At 36.9% G+C, this 16,475-nt stretch overlaps 1 protein-coding gene across 2 annotated transcripts in view; it reads right to left on the bottom strand.

The window, feature by feature from the left end:
• Nucleotides 1–5,373: 5,373 nt before the first annotated feature.
• The window catches only part of chrnb1 (cholinergic receptor, nicotinic, beta 1 (muscle)), a 29,389-nt gene continuing 18,287 nt past the window's right edge, over nt 5,374–16,475 (bottom strand). For both annotated transcript variants that reach the window (XM_060873483.1, XM_060873484.1), the window contains 4 exons: nt 15,854–16,077; nt 13,002–13,174; nt 6,857–7,004; nt 5,374–5,991 (listed from right to left, as the gene is read on the bottom strand). In XM_060873483.1, the coding sequence (XP_060729466.1) occupies nt 5,845–5,991; nt 6,857–7,004; nt 13,002–13,174; nt 15,854–16,077 (692 nt within the window). In that variant the 3' untranslated portion in view covers nt 5,374–5,844. The remainder of the gene's footprint in view (nt 5,992–6,856; nt 7,005–13,001; nt 13,175–15,853; nt 16,078–16,475) is intronic.

Raw genomic sequence — 16,475 nt, 5'->3', positions numbered from 1 at the left:
TTTTTCATCTGAACCACAGCATGATCACACCATCCTTTTCTTCCTTTCTGGGGTTTGGTGCTCTGTTCTCATTTCTGTGGGATGACTGACACGACAGGGAATTATGGGATGTAAGGAATGGTCACATACTCTGAGGCACCTGTTGATGGGTGTGTGTGTGTGTGTGTGAGTGTGTGTGTGTGTGTGCGTGTGTGTGTGCGTGCATGTTTTTAGTAATTGAACAAGAAGGGAAATCTATCACAGTAGGGATATTTTGGCAGTGAGAACAAATTAAAGGAGACAGCAGGAGCTTCTCCGCCACAGGGTCTAGAGAGGACACAGACTCTCATGCAGGAAGTAGTCACCCAGCACATAGCCTTTCATCATGTCACGCTTTCATTCTTTCATTCATTCCTTCTTCCTCAATGTCTGTCTCTCACTCACTCAGCTCTTGGCATTATCTGCTGTGGTCAGTTTGCTCTTTGTGTCTCTCAGAGGTATGACATGCATTCATTGGGGCTGCCCAGTGCCACCAGTACAAAGCATTGGATACGCAAGCATGCATGCATACACACACGTTTAAAAATGCTCAGAGCTTAGTTATATTGCAGTTATTTTTTTATCATATGACATAAAACAACACAAATAAAATGATCCAAAATAATAAGAATGAATAAGAACAACAATAATAAACAACTTTATTCAACGAGTAACTTTAATTCATGCAAAATAAATGTATTTAAAAAAAATAACAATAATATTTAATGTGTGTGTGTGTGTGTGTGTGTGTGTGTGTGTGTGTGAATACCTTTGTTTGTTGTAGCTTTACAGTTTCCAAGCGAAGTCCATGAATGGCAGCTTTGCCCTGACCTCAACACTCACCTGATGTCAATGCCTGACCTCACTAATGCTCTTGTGGCTGAATGAGTAAATCCCTGTAGCCACTCTCCACAATCTAATATAAAGCCTTCTCAGAGGATTGAAGATTATTATAACAGCAAAGGCAAATTAAATCTGGAATGGGATGTTCAGAATACACAAATGGATGTGATGATCCAGTGTCCACAAACTTCTGGCCATACAGTGTCTTATGCAGTTTATTTTCCAGTGTTAACTTTCTAAGTGGTAATATGTGTTTATGCATAATTAATTTTAATTCATTTTAGGGCATAACACGATATATAACGGTATAACGATATACAAATTTCAGATTTTTAGTCTTGATATGTACAATTAAAAAAATAACCCTAAATACATGGATTAAACTTTAGACACCGGATTACATCTTTAACATTATGTTTATTTTTACATTAAGGAAAAAAATAAGGAAAATACTGAAATATATCAAATTAGCTGATTAGCTAATATTAAAAGTGCACTGTCTTACTACTGGAAATTGAAAGCTGCCACCAAAAACACCACCATGCAGGTTATAAATAAAAGCACTCAGCCTCAGCGTCTTTTTTTATACTCCATCTATAAACACGAGTTTATGCTCCCTGGGAATGCTGCTACATTCTCCTACCATAAACCACACATGAGTAACATGTACAGGGGACACAGGGAGAATGTGGAAGATGACAGCACTGAGCTTCCTGCACTTCCACTTTAATTCTGTTCGGAGACTAAGCCAAGATATATTCAGTTCAGATAGGAGCTGGTTGAATTAGTAGAGCTGTTCAAATGCAATACGTGCTTGGCAAGTTAGCACCGAGTCCAGAATTGTACTGGATGAAACAGCCAGCAGAGCCGAGTGAAGCATAAAAGGGCAACATAACATGGCATTTAATCAGTCTCTGTGTCCGGTGGACACAGAGGAATATAAAGGATTACCTAAGGAATATAAAGTTAGGATAGAAAGTGGATCATAAGTCGTACTGTCTGTATTGTATAAAGATAAACCACAATAACCAGAATTTACAAACTGATGAGAATCTGAAGGCTTAGTTTTATATATTAAAGCAGCTACTTCTTTTATTTACTGCTTTTTTTCCATCACACCTTGTATTGTTTTGATGCTGTGGTCTGATTAAAAACTGTCGTGATGCCGGACAGAGGCGAGTGAGGATCCAAATGCAGATTTTAGAGTTTTAATCATCCAAAACACAAAAGCAGCTGAACAGACAGGCAGACAGACAGACAGACAGACAGACAGAACAAGGCAACAAACAGGGCTAACAGGAACCGGGAACAGGCACACCAACATCCAACATGCAATAACAACCAACACCAGGGAAGTGAACAAACAGAGTATAAATAACAGACAGGAACCAATCACAGCGCAGAAACAATCAGAGACAAAGACAACACACCTGAAGGAGAGATGGAGTTCAATAAATGTCCGTGGTAACCAATGAGTGGGCGGAGCAAACAATTAACAACAGGGAAAGACAGCAGACAGAAACAGGGCAGAAACACAGACAGACTCATTACAAAAAACACTCAATTTCTTAAATTGTAAAGATGTAGCATGTCAGTTTGGCCTGGCAACTGTGTTACCTGTGAACTGAAGCTATACTACTATTAATTTTTAGCTATTATTTAGAGAATATTTTGCTCCACGGATAAAAGGTTCAAGGTTCTTTATTTGTCACTTACATATGTACAAATGATTCTCCTTGGTTATTCATCCTTAGTTATTATTAATAGTAAAATAGAATCGAATAAATATAATAAACATATAGTAAAATATTCTATGGAGAAATGTAATGTGAATAAATTATAATAAAATATAATAGGATGGATACGGACTAAAGAGAGAGCAGAAATATTTCCCTACAACCCTGCAAACTGTTTGGTGTTTGTGTATCAGTGTGTGAGTGAGGAACATCTCAAGTGGCCTCGTTCATAACCGGATCTCCTGAAGGTAGAATCTCCTCCTGAGTCTCTCTGTCTTGGTCCTCAGGATCCAGTAGCTCAAGACTGACTGACAAGTGAATAACAAGAGACTGTATGCGGGGGTGAAAGTCTTTGATAATTCTCCTGACCCTGGTCTTGCATTGCTGTGTGTAGATGTTAGAGATGTAGGGGACAGAAGTCATGATGGTCTCCTGTTATGTCCTCAATACTCTAGACAGAGTCTTTCATCCTGGGTTGTGGTACCTCTGAGCCAGTCGGTGATGCTCCCTTTGCGAAGGCTCTCCACAGCCCCAGTGTAAAAGTAATCCTTTCATTTTGCTGTGTTTGGATTTGAGAGTTTAGTGTCCCAAAGGTTATGTTAAAATGAAAGCTAATGCTGTATGGGTTAGAGACTGTAGCAGTGAGGAAAAGACATGCGGCAGAGATGGAGGTAGCAGAGATGAGGATGTTGAGGTTCTCTTTAGGAGTGATGAGGATGGACAGGATTAGGAAGGAGCACATCAGAGGGACTGCTCAGGTTGGCTGTTTTGGGGACAAGGTCAGAGAGGCTAGTGTGGGATGTTTGGACATGTACAGAGGAGGGAGACGGTTATATTGGTAGAAGGATGTTTTAGATGGAGCTGCCAGGTAAGAGGTCAAGAGGAAGGCCAAAGAGGAGATATATGGATGTGTTGAAAGAAGACATGAAGGTAATTGGTGCGAGAGTAGAGGATGCCGAGGATAAAGTTAGGTGGGAACAGATGATTTGCTGTGGCGACCCCTAACACGAAAAGCTGAATGTAGAGGAAGAGCTGTATTTGTCACCATAGTGGTGTGTGTAAATCTTTGTGCCTTTAACATACTGTAAATCTTTTACATTGAACTGACTCTCTGAGCACATTACTTCTCTGTTTTATACAATTTGCTGCATACCAGTAAAGCGCCCACATGACATGTACTAAACCTATTCAAAATGTGTTTATAAGTTTTAAGAAATACTCCTGAGTTTTTTCAATCTACTGCTCTAGGTGTATAATTACCACAGACATAACCCTTATTATATTTGTTCTAAGAGGCTGTAATTTTATATAGTGTCTCCTTCTGGAGATTTACAATTATGCTTTAACAACATAGCTCATACAGTAAGTACCTTGGAGTCTGTCTGATTGCATTTGGAGACCACAAAACCTTCTGAAAAGTCTGAGCAACCTGAATGACTTTTTCTTTTACTGGAAACTTTCTCTCATGTCTGTTTCATCCTAGGACATTTACTGGTAATGGTTATAGTTGGTAATAGTTATAGCTACATAGTAATGGTTATAGTTAGTCATGCAATACGATTCAATATTCATTTGAGTATTTATTTAACAAATACACATTGCCGCAAAGCAGCATTACAGAAATCCGAATTTTGTATTTTCTAGAGAAGAGAGAGCAGCAAAGGAATAAGAAAGCCTGCGATAACCACGAGGAATAAACTTTGATAGGAACCAGAGTCAAAGGGAGGATGACACTGGAGTGTAGATAGTGTATAAATAATTACAATGAAAAAAATGAAATGAAATAATAATGAAATATACAAATAATAATAATGAAATATACAAATGAAAAAAAGTCATGTCAAGCAGCTGTAAGTGTGTTCAACATGAGCATGTTGTGAATAAGAGTCCTGGGATGATGACAGCCGTCTTTATGATTAAATCAGCAGCATCCTGCCTTTATACAGAACGTTAGAGCCGTAATACATAAATGTGTTAATACGAGGATATTGATTTATTATAAATGTATAGTATACTGTATGTGTAATTAATTCAATTTATTGTATTAGTATTTTAATAAATATTAAGAATGCTTTTACTCATCATACAGTATATGTTTATATATATTATGTATATGTATACAGTTTATATATATTAATCCTTGGTTCCTGACGAGGTGATTAAAATGTCATATCCTGGTTAGTGGTGAGTGATAAAGTTTATGAGTATCGTTCCACATTGTGCGGTTATATAAAGTTTTATAGTTTATTCTTTCAAGGACATTCAAAATAATCAGAAATCATATATTCATTTCAGGAATATGATTACTTGAATGAGTTTGTGGTGTCAGAACGGTATATACTGTATATGGTGTCATATATATATATATTCTGCAGTACAAAGAGATTTATCAAAATACTACAGATGACTTTGAAGTTGAAACACATTGTGAGTGTGACATAAACCTTTGTCTAACTTGCTATATGACATTCTATTCATTATTAGCTGCATTAGCACTCATTAGTTAAAGTATCACTCCATGTCCTTGCTTGACTTTACCTTTCCTGCTGTATTATCAGAGATCAGAAGGTCACACTGCTCACACTGCCACCGAGATCACGGTCGAACAACAGATAGAAAATCCTACCACTTTTCATTCACGCTCACTTTAAAGATAAACAGCAAAACAACAACTTTCTGTCTCACTGTCTCATTTTCTTTTAACAGGAAATTAGTTTAAAAAAAAAAAGTTATTTTTTGATTCAAGTTAAGAATGCATATGTTAAAATAGCCTGCAAACAGACATGCATGAGAATAAGATTGAATAAATATACAGTATTACATACAGATTCTGACTAATAGACTGACTTGTTGATGGTGCTTTCTTTTTGATTTACAAATTTTTTTATTTAACACATCAAGCTCAGACATTTATCAAAAAAATATACATTACTACAGAAAGCATTTCTCAGAGCTGAAATAATAATCCAGTCCTCATTATCAGTAAACGACACGAAAACACTGTATTGATCCTATAACCCGTGTTACTTACACTGCTCTGTTACTGATTTTGGCATTTATTGATATTATTATGTGTCAGCTTCTTTAACATCCAGATTTGTAGATATTGTAGACATTTCCTCCCTTGCAGATCACTTTGCACACAAATAAATAAAACATCTGCCAAGTGAATAAATGTCAATAGCAAGCAGTATGTAAGTAACACACTGCTGTGGAGTTCAAAAGGTCAGCGCGATGACCGCTAGGATCAAGGACTCATGAAGGGGTCAGTGGGAGTAGTATTGAAACTAGCGTCAGCAAAAATGACCAACGTTCCAACGGTGGTGAAGATCACAAAGATCCAGAGGAAGAGTCGATCAACCACCATGGCCACATACTGCCAGTCTTCCTTTAACTGAGGATCAAAGGGGAGAGTAAGAAAGAAAACAAAATCGATAAATGATAAGGGCATGGGAAGAGGAAGGGGTCGAAAACATGAAAGAAGTGCATATTCACAGCAAACAGTAATATGGTCAATGAAATTGTCTTCAAAAAATCAAAGATGGGCAAAGACTTTGCTCAGCTGAACACAAATTTGCACTGCTTTTCTGTGCTCAGGGTTTTTTTTCTCTACACAAGACAGTAGCTGCACACATCATTCATTGTATATGGTGTTTTCCACCTTTAACAGATTATATATTATATTATATATATATATATATATATATATATATATATATATATATATATATATATATATATATATATATATATATATAAAATAACAATGCAATATAAACATATTACTGTGCAAAATGAACCTTTAAAACTACTGAAAGCTTCTATAACTATATATAGTACTAAATAAAATGCTGCAAATAAAGAACTTAGTAAGAAATGTTTGATCTTTTATTATTATTAATAATTAAGAGTGTTGCCTGTGTATGATTTTGGAGGTGCTACTCTCAAGGGTACATCTTTGTCCCCTTATTTAGTGGAACATAACCTAAGAGGAGCAGCACAGGACCTTGACTAAACAAACAGGTTCAAAGGTCAGAACCAGGAACTGTGGAATAAAAATATATGTACTGAATAAGGCTTGAAGACAGCTAGATGTCAGTATGATGGAATTACGATGTAGTAAATGCCCTCATCTCCATTCTGCATAATTTAGATGACGGAGTTAGATTACTAACTAACAGAAAGATACACTGAATATAGGTGTGAAATAAAGGGCTAATATTAAAAAGCATGTACAGTAAATGCAAGGAGCCTCTTACAGCTTCATAGTCTTTTTCAGCTTGTAGCTGCTCAGCGATGTGGCAGATAGCCTCCACAGCCGATTTCAGCTCAGGGGGCAGTGTCAGGTAGTGACTTGGACCATTGATGAACTTCCGCAGGTCAGTGCACAGGCCATCTGGCTGGTACCTGCGATACAGTTTCATTACTGATCAGTGTGTGGGTTTCTTCAGCATATTTCTTTATCACAAAGCCTCGCCAACTGCTGTAAGTAACAGTAGTACCAAAGCTTTTGTCATCAAGTTTAATAATAGTCACAATGGGAAAAAATATTTTGAATTGCAGAGATGAAGAGTTTATACATTTTTGGGCTCCTGAGGAAATGACTTCATTTCTAGACGAAATAAATTACTTGTGTTGTTCTTCCCTGGAAAGGTTTAGGACTGACTTGAATTGTATAGTTGATAACTACAACAAAATAGGCTTCAAATTAAAACTAGAATGAACTCAAAATTCAGAAAAAACTCATATTCATTGAAATTCATATAAAAACTCATATACAATTGCACTTTTTGACTACAGTATGTATCCTACAGTAACAGAAGGAAAATTATTTATAATCACATTATACATGTTTCACCCAGACAGATCTCAAGCTTTCTTCTTTGGGTCATTGTCTCATTGAATTTTTCCTTGCCGCTGTCAGCTTCAGTTTGCTCATTATGGATAAATCGCTATATTTAAAATTCATATCTGGAATTGATATTGATTGATATTTTTGTAATGCTGCTTTGTGACAATGGACATTGTTGAAAGTGATAATCAAACAAATTGGAACTGAACTGAATTCAGCTCCACATTTATTTAAAAAAAAATGGATGTGGGGTTATAAAGGCAAGACAGTCCAGGAGATGGAACTGGACCTGAGCTAACTCAACCTTAACCCTTAACCCAAACACAGACTACACTGTACAATTTATAACAGAACGCTTGACACATTTATCCAGCCTGAAACACACTGTGAGCTGTCTCCACCCTCTGGACCTTTGGTTTGGCTCCATTTTTGTTCTGAAATGATACAAACTGCAGGCAGAAGATGGATCTAAACATCTACAGACAGTTTCTAACAAGAGCCAAGAGAGACATTTTCCATGTCATCTAAAATGAACATGATGATTTTGCAATGATCTACCTAAGATACAACAAGCTACTGTGTGCTTATACATGCATGTGTATATGATCTGATTAAAGACTTTAATCCCAAATTACAGAAGCTTCCCTAAACACATCCAAGGTGACTTCTACAAGTGAGGACAGCAAATCTCTTTATCCTTCCACATCTCTCGCTCTTTCTCATCTTTGTTCTTTGGTGTCCGGGGACTGCTTGACCACCTGCTAAATCCCCTATATGCTGATTATCTGTCTCTCACAACAGCTGTGCCATGTCTCCATTCCACAGGAGTGTCCTTTAACATCTGTTTCATTATGAAACCCTCCCGACTTTCTCAGCCTCTCTCCATCCATCCCACTTCTGACCTTTTACAGCAGCACCTTATCAGCTTCATCTGATGGCCCTCACAGTGCGGTAATTGCACCCTCCTGCCACTGGGAGGTGGAGTAGCTCTTTATTTCCTCCTGTAGTGTACATGGTCCTCCATCCCTTCCTGTGGATGAGTGGGTGAGTATTTTGGGAATGCTGCAGTTACTCTGGACTCCAAGTATACACCAGGGACCTAAGCAGTACTCTTATTACAGAGGGAAGCCCAATTCATTTGATTAAGTGCCTTATTTTGTTCAGAGGGTATCTGTTTTCTATATTTACCTACACAATGTCAGAGTACAGACGTCTCATTCAAACCACAAATCATCTCCAAACATGGATATTGATTTGAAAAAGAGCTTAGGAGGCATTTTTGTTCTGATTCACCTACTGGATCGATAATGTATAGGTAAGTAGAAAGTTTTGAATTTAATGACGGGAAGAAAAAATATCAACACGGACATGTCTGACATAATGAATAAAACCCAGCAGGGTATGCTGTCATATGAAACTTAATTATTTTCTTATAACAGCACGTCACAAGGTATTCCTTCCTCAAATACCACACCAAATGACCAACAATTAAAATTTGAATTAATTAAAGAATGACAACTCATACTTTTTTATTAGTTTATAATTTAATTTAAAGTAGCTCCTGTTATCTGTTAATGTAGTTGGGTTACAAAAGCAAGAGAATGTTGTCCCATCATCTGCATTTTCTCTCGAAGCTCAATAATAGAACAATAAAGCTTTGCATATTACAGAGAAATCTGCAAACTTTCCAGAACATTTTAGGTGGGGAAAAGTTACAAAAAGCGCTGATATTGGAGACTCCATCCATTAAATAATAAAGTTTACATATTACAAAAAAGTGACACCATTGTACGAATAAAGAACAAACTGTACCGAACTGAACAATAGAAAACACCCAGTCTTACTGACAGCAGCTAACAAGGGACATTGCTATAATCTCTTAAGATACATACAGAAACATTCAATTGAATTCAACTGTATTTAACTCTATGGATATTAAATATATAATGAATAGTACTGCATATACTGTATGTATTAAAATGTCTTGATTTGAAAGGATTCATGTACATACGTGGTTGTGTGTTGGTCTTACAAAGTGTAAACCTTTCTAGAAATCAGCAGAAGGACGTTGTCTGAATGTGAGGGTGATGGTGGAAAAGGATTTTTTTTCTCTTGCATTATCATTTTTAACATTCTTAATATTTAATGAAAAATATATATACATACATTGTATTGAGAATAGTTTTTGGGACATCTACCTTTATATGCACATGGTGATGTCATCCCATTCTTAATCTGTGACATCCCATTGACATCCCATTCCCAATGACATCCCATTCTTAATCTGTAGGGTTTAATATGAAGTTGGCCCACCCTTTGCAGCTATAACAGCTTCAAATCTACTAGGAAGGCTTTTCACAGGGTTTAGGAGTGTGTTTATGGGAATTTCTGATCACCTTGAGTCCAGTGGTGGCGTGCTTTACACCACTGCATCTGACGCTTTGCATTGCACTTGGTTATTCTAGATGCAGCTGCTTGGCCATAGAAACCCATTCCATGAAGCTCTCTACACACTTTGTTATAATACCACTATTATAACATAGTGGTTATAGTTATAATAATTGACAGTGAAATGTTTAGTAGTGAGGAAATTTCATGAATGGACTTAATGCACAGGTGGCAACCTATCACGGTACCAAGCTTGAATTCATAGAGCTCCTGAGAGAGACCTGCATGCCTACAGTAGGTGCTTGATTTTGTGTCCATGGAAGTGAATGGAACATCTGAATTCAATGATTTGGAGGGGTGTCCCAAACAGGATGCACTTATTTCCAGGGATTTCAGAACAGCGTAACAGATATTGCATCATCGGGTAGGCGTGGACTATTTGATAATCTAACCCTAACCCTAACCATAGTTTTTGGTTGTTTATTTGTTTTTGAAAATAGCTTAACTGTAAGATAATAAAGTATAATAGATATAAAATATAAAATCTACCCGTATGACTGTGTTGTCCTTCATTGTCCATCGTAGGTATGCTCTTTTTTTTTTGAAAGAGGGCATTTTTCCAAGACCCCCAGAAACACGGCCACTTTACGTCGTGGTAACGAAGCCCCTGGAATTTAGTGAATCCCTGTCCCAAACCCTTTGGCAATATAGTGTATATAATAAACACCTGTCCTAAATGTTCATAAACAATTCTTTACCAAATTTAAAATGATTTGTCCTGACTTCATTAAACTGGAGAAATACACAAAACTCTTATTTGCTGGATGAAAAAAGAGACGGCATTTTCTTAGCAGCTTGGTACATCCATATCTGGCACAACAAGTGGAAGTAGTCGACCAATCAGCAATGCCTATAGATTTTGGGCTTTTATTTTGCTATCTGTTTATTTGTTGATTTATTTATTTATTTGTTATGCTTTGCTAATACATGTAAAATTTGTCATGCCAATAAAGCTAATTTGAATTTAACTGAATTGAGAGAGAGAGAGAGAGAGAGAGAGAGAGAGAGATGGGGAGAGAGAGAAAGAGAGAGAGAGACAGGGGGAGAGAGAGAAAGAGAGAGAGAGAGAGAGAGAGAGAGAGAGAAAGAGAGAGAGAGAGAGAGAGAGACAGGGGAGAGAGAGAAAGAGAGAGAGAGAGAGAGAGAGAGAGAGAGAGAGAGAGAGAGAGAGAGAGAGAGAGAGAGAGAGAGAGATGTTATAGAAAAAAAAATCTTAGTCATTTTGACTGTCTCATGGTTTTCAGAGTGCCAGGCAGGCTGGTTAATGTCACTATAACTTCTTTTTCTTTCCATTTTTTCTCCATTTGGTATTGGCTATTTCCATTTCCCACTTACCAGCTAGTAACCCCATCATACTATACAGTAGCTTCCGACCAGGGAAGGTGAATTGAGGTACTTCCTCCTTGTCATGTTAAGCTAGCCAACTCAAAGACAGTAATCCACCTCTCCCTCCCTTGCTCTATCCTTTCCTCTGTCCCAGAGATCACCGCCAATTTTACTCGCTTGGCTCCTGGCCTGAATGAATGTAGCATCGTCAAGGTTGGAAATTGTGATTTCCAGATACTATAGATCCTGAAAACATTTAAGAATGATCAGAAATATCATTCTGTCATCTGCTTCATGACCGTTAAAAATAGTACACCGAGTTTACTCAGCAAAAGAGAAACCACACTATTTCCTTATTGCTGCACAGATTTAAGACAAACAGGCAGCCAGGGCAATAATTCATAATTCTTATGCCTTAACCCTGATATGGTTAAGCTGATAGGTTCACTGCATATGCCTTATATCTTCTTGTGGTGTGTCTCACTGTAGATCCTGAGCTGTGGGTCAGCAGGCAAACGACTAATCAAATATAATTTGAGTACGACAAGCTGCTTGAGATGCCAAGACACGTCTTAAAACCAATTAAAAGGCGCAAAGCACTGCAGCTTCATCAAATCGCCCAGATATTCTTTCACCTCTGTTTCCCCCTCTCATTTTTCTCCCTCTTCTCTTTTCAACAATTTCCAATTTCCACATTTCCTTCCTGAGTTAATGTGTTCCAACCTGCACCTATATACCTGACTGGTATTGTTTTTTTCACATTCCAGTGTGATTGCCTGGATACAGATACAGTCTCTTTTTCTCTTTTCTCTTTCTGGCAATGAGCATCCTGCATCAGAGCAAGTCTGGGGCAGACACTCATGATGACATATTCATTATAAAAAAAAAGCATAGATTACAGCATAAAAAATATAGATATAAAAATTCATAAATACAAATTGTTTCATATTTGAACTTATTATTCACTCAGAAGCATAAATTCCTTGTGGTTTGTGTTAAACCAGCTTTTTATTATACAGTGAATTTGTAAAATGAATAAAACTACTTATGCTAACTGTATAAAATAACGAGCATTTAATCAATAAGGCTATTATTCTAAAATACTTCTAGTATTGTATATGGCTCAGCTCTACTGCGTTATAATGTGAGGGTGTCTATATGTTTAAGATCTGTCAAATATATAATCTGCTAGGCTTTTTCACATTTCTACATTGATTTAGCAGAAAAAAGCACAGACCTCTTTGATGCTTCTATCATATACTGTACTTTCTATTATTTGTACAACATAATAGCAAAAGCCTATTTGAGAGCAGTAGTGACATTTTGCATTATGAGCATTGCTATGCATTTTTATCTCTCATTCAATAGCAGGGGTGTGGAAGTTAAAATGGTAAAGGATTTGCTACATAAAAATGTGCATATAAGCAGCAGTTCAGTTTAAAGACATGTTTTTCTTCATAACTGTGCTTATTACATTTATTTTGATGAGTGCCACAGACTGTGAACTGTTTTAATGAATAAACACTCGTGTCTTTAACCATTCTGCTTTCATTAAACAGAAGACAAAATGGTTCAAGTTTAAAAAATGGATTGAACTTTGTTCATTTTTTTTAAACAAACATTGACCTGCTCTGCTACAGTATATTTTTATATTTAGTCAGTATATACCAGAATATTTGGTACACAACTGGGCTGACGCTTCTGTTAGTGACCCCTTCTGTTAAAGACTAACTGAAGCCACCGCTTCACACATTCATGGTGAGCGCATTTCGTGTTACCTGTTGGGTTTGGGAAAGAGCACAGAAGTGTTGGGCTTGCGGATGAAGTATTCGTCTGCTGCCCGGCTGATGCTTGTGTGGTATTCCTTTTTGTGTGGGCGCTCCAGAGAGAGCGGTGTCTCCACTTTAGGCCTTAGGAGTCCCAAATATGTGGGCAGTACGTGGATGAAAATCTGCATAAAATAGACCATAATGGAAGTAGTTATAATATCAAAGTTCTGTCTGTAACTGTATTTTATTTTCAGCTCAAATTCGAAACCTTTTAATTTACCACTTTTAATAGTGTTCATAAAATTTCCCATAATTACTAAATGTTTAATGAGAGCAGTTAACCGAAGTGACTGAAATTCTTAGCAATAAACAGCGTATGTGAGGTGCTTGCTTGCAATCAAGCAACATCTGGTTTGAACTTTCAAAGTTTACTCGAGTGTATAATTGTACTCTAAAAGTGTTGACAAGAAACGAGGGGCCAGTGTGGAAAAAAAAAAAGGGTTGAGTATGTGTTGAAATATAACAAGTAACCTTTCCAGGGAAAGACAAATGAAAGACTGGTGAGCTCTCAAAGGTTTTTGTCCTGTTCAGGCTTCTGAATGCGCCATGATTCGCGCATGAAATTATTGTGTTTTAATTACTGCTAATGTTGAATATTGTCATGCATTGTTCAGAGGAAAGTTTAATGTGCACACTCTGTACATTTGTTACATAATCAATGCTGTACATATAGCCGGGCTGAAATGACTTAAGACTGTAGTGCAAGACCCTGCGTTTGGACTTTTTCCTTGAATAACCTTGAAAGATAATTAAAAAGTTGTGGGCTGGTGTACAGCTGCCAACTATTTAAAGCTACAGACAGGGGAAGCTGCCAGGCACGACTACATGAAGACAAGAGCAAGAGACAGAATATGACGTTATGAGGGCTCACTTAGTGAACACACACACACACACACACACACACACACACACACACACACACACACACACACTTACATACATACAGCAACTCTTCTGGATCAATTATATATATATATATATATATACTGTGTGTGTGTGTGTGTGTGTGTGTGTGTTTGTGTATATGTGTGTGTGTGTATATAGCACAAATTAGATGTTTTGGGGTTTAAAACAATAACTATTACCCGAAGTTCTGATATTAATGTATTTCAGCTTCATTTTGGAGCAATGAAAGCAATGAATTACCCAGACGTGTACCAGCAAGAAAAACAGACTAAAAATTGCTGTTCATACCTGATGTACTGTAAAGGGATCGCTGTGTGCTTTTAAAAATAAGAAAATGGGTACTGCTGCAAATGTAAGAGTATGATAAACTTAAACATATTATTAAGCATAAGAACATTTAGTTCTTCATATTTATTAATCACATTAATGATATACTTTTTTATTTTTTTTATTAATCACATTAATGATATTAATGATATACTTAATATAAAATAACTAAAAACAAACAAACAGAGTACACATTAAACAGAAAACAGATATTTTTGCTGCCAGATATGTGTTCACTCAGAAATGTTTTCTTTTTTAAATCTTTGGATTTGTGAATATATAAATTCTACGTTTGAGGAAACAAAACAATAAACAATTAAAAACAATTCAATTATTCATTTTTAAAAAATTATTCTAGAAAAAAATTATTCATTTCCCATTTTAGTGTATTACAAGAAAAAAACATTTTAAAATGAAAAATGAATGAAGACGACCGACGTGGACCATGCGTTTTGATCCAGCGCTGCTACTCTAAGATGCAGGTCACACTGATGAAAACACTGAATAACTAATGTTTTTTTATTCTGAATTTAAAAAGCAACATTCTTTTATTCGGTCTAGTATTGCAACCCCCCTGCAAATCTGTGCTTGATGTATTACTTTAAAATGTCTATTTACTTTTACATCTGTCTTCTCAGAGCAACAGCTTTCTAGATGAAGAGTCTGACTGAGATTGAACAGATCACTGTAATGTTTCTGATGCATACTTTAAGCAGTGTTATGCAGCGTACACCAGTGAGCATTTATGTAGTACATATTATTTCTTTTTCTTCGTCCATTAAACTGCTACTGTACATATAGTGAAACAATCACAGGGCTGTAAAGTGTAAGAGGAATCATGATGGCCAAGTGGCGTGGCTCAACTTTTCTTTAATTGTGAAGCTGTGAGCTGTTCTAAACTAGTCTTTTGTTCCCAGTGTGTATAGTGCGTTGTTTTAATGTTACTTTTCCTTTGCAGTTCATTTGTTAGCATGTCATTTAAAGTTTTTCTTTGTTGTAATAGTGTGTGTGTGTGTGTGTGTGTGTTTCAAGCCAGAGTAAAAAAAGTGCTGAATAGTGTATTTTTCCAAATCTGCAGTTTTACAGGAAAGTCATGAACTTAGCAAATGTGGCCAAAGCTTGCTGCAAGGACAAAATCACCTCTACTCACCTCTACTCATATTCACACTTTTCACATATTCTAACCTCTTTGCAATAGACTTTTCTGTCAATACGGCAAAAATTGTGTGCTATGGCAAATATACAGCTGCATTATGAAGCTGAAATAAGATCAGCCATTGAAACAAATCAGTCTATAAGTTCACCAATCAGAACAGGAGTTTTTAAATCTATGACTTCAAATCAAAGAGAAGAAGCATCTAAAAACTAGAGCCAGATGTGTTTAAGATTCAGCGTTTGAACAGCTGGCATTCAACAGAAATTTCAAATGACATTTTACTTATTAAGGACTGTCTGTTAAAGACATCTGGTGAAGAAAAGTTGCATATCGACGTATCTGATGCAGCAGAATAACTCAGGAGAGTAGTGTAGTAATGTGAATGGTGAAATGTACTGCACTGTTGGCTAACCTTGCGCACCAACATGGGCATTTGATGAGTGCTTGGTGAGCGGTGGTGCAGATTCAACACCACTACACTGAGAATAACCGAACACGTCACCAGGACCATGGTGAACATCAGGTAGTTGACGATCATGGGGACTCCAAGAGATGTCTCAGGGATTTTATCGGCCAACAGAAGCAGAAAGACGGTAAGGGTCAGCAGCACGTTGATGGACAAACCCATCTTCTCTCCTGAGTAGAGATGATAAAAGGAGGATAAGAGGATGAAGACATCATGCTCAAGCTGTAATCAGTTCTTAACCATTGGCATACATAATGGTAAGTTTACTGCTAAGAATAATTGTACCCCATTTCATATCCACTCATCCTAAATGGACAGCTATTTCATTCAAACAGCTCTCTCTAAATCCATACCCACATAATAAGAGGGAAAATCACACACTCTCTAATGTGCAGCTTTATCCCTGAGGCATTCCCACAGAGGTTACTGAGGTCAGGTTCCACGATCTAATCACCTACATGTAGTGGATTTTACCCAGGTAATAAATGAAACTAGTGTAATGAGCTGTAACACTGCTGTTAGAGGCCTCTAGAAATCCACCCGTGGATGGGTCAGAGTGTATAACCAG

The sequence above is a fragment of the Tachysurus vachellii genome, chromosome 7 (genome assembly GCF_030014155.1).
Source record: "Tachysurus vachellii isolate PV-2020 chromosome 7, HZAU_Pvac_v1, whole genome shotgun sequence".
Classification (NCBI taxonomy): Eukaryota; Metazoa; Chordata; class Actinopteri; order Siluriformes; family Bagridae; genus Tachysurus; species Tachysurus vachellii.
Note: the sequence above shows the minus strand (reverse complement) of the source record. Positions and strands in the feature narration are given on the sequence as shown.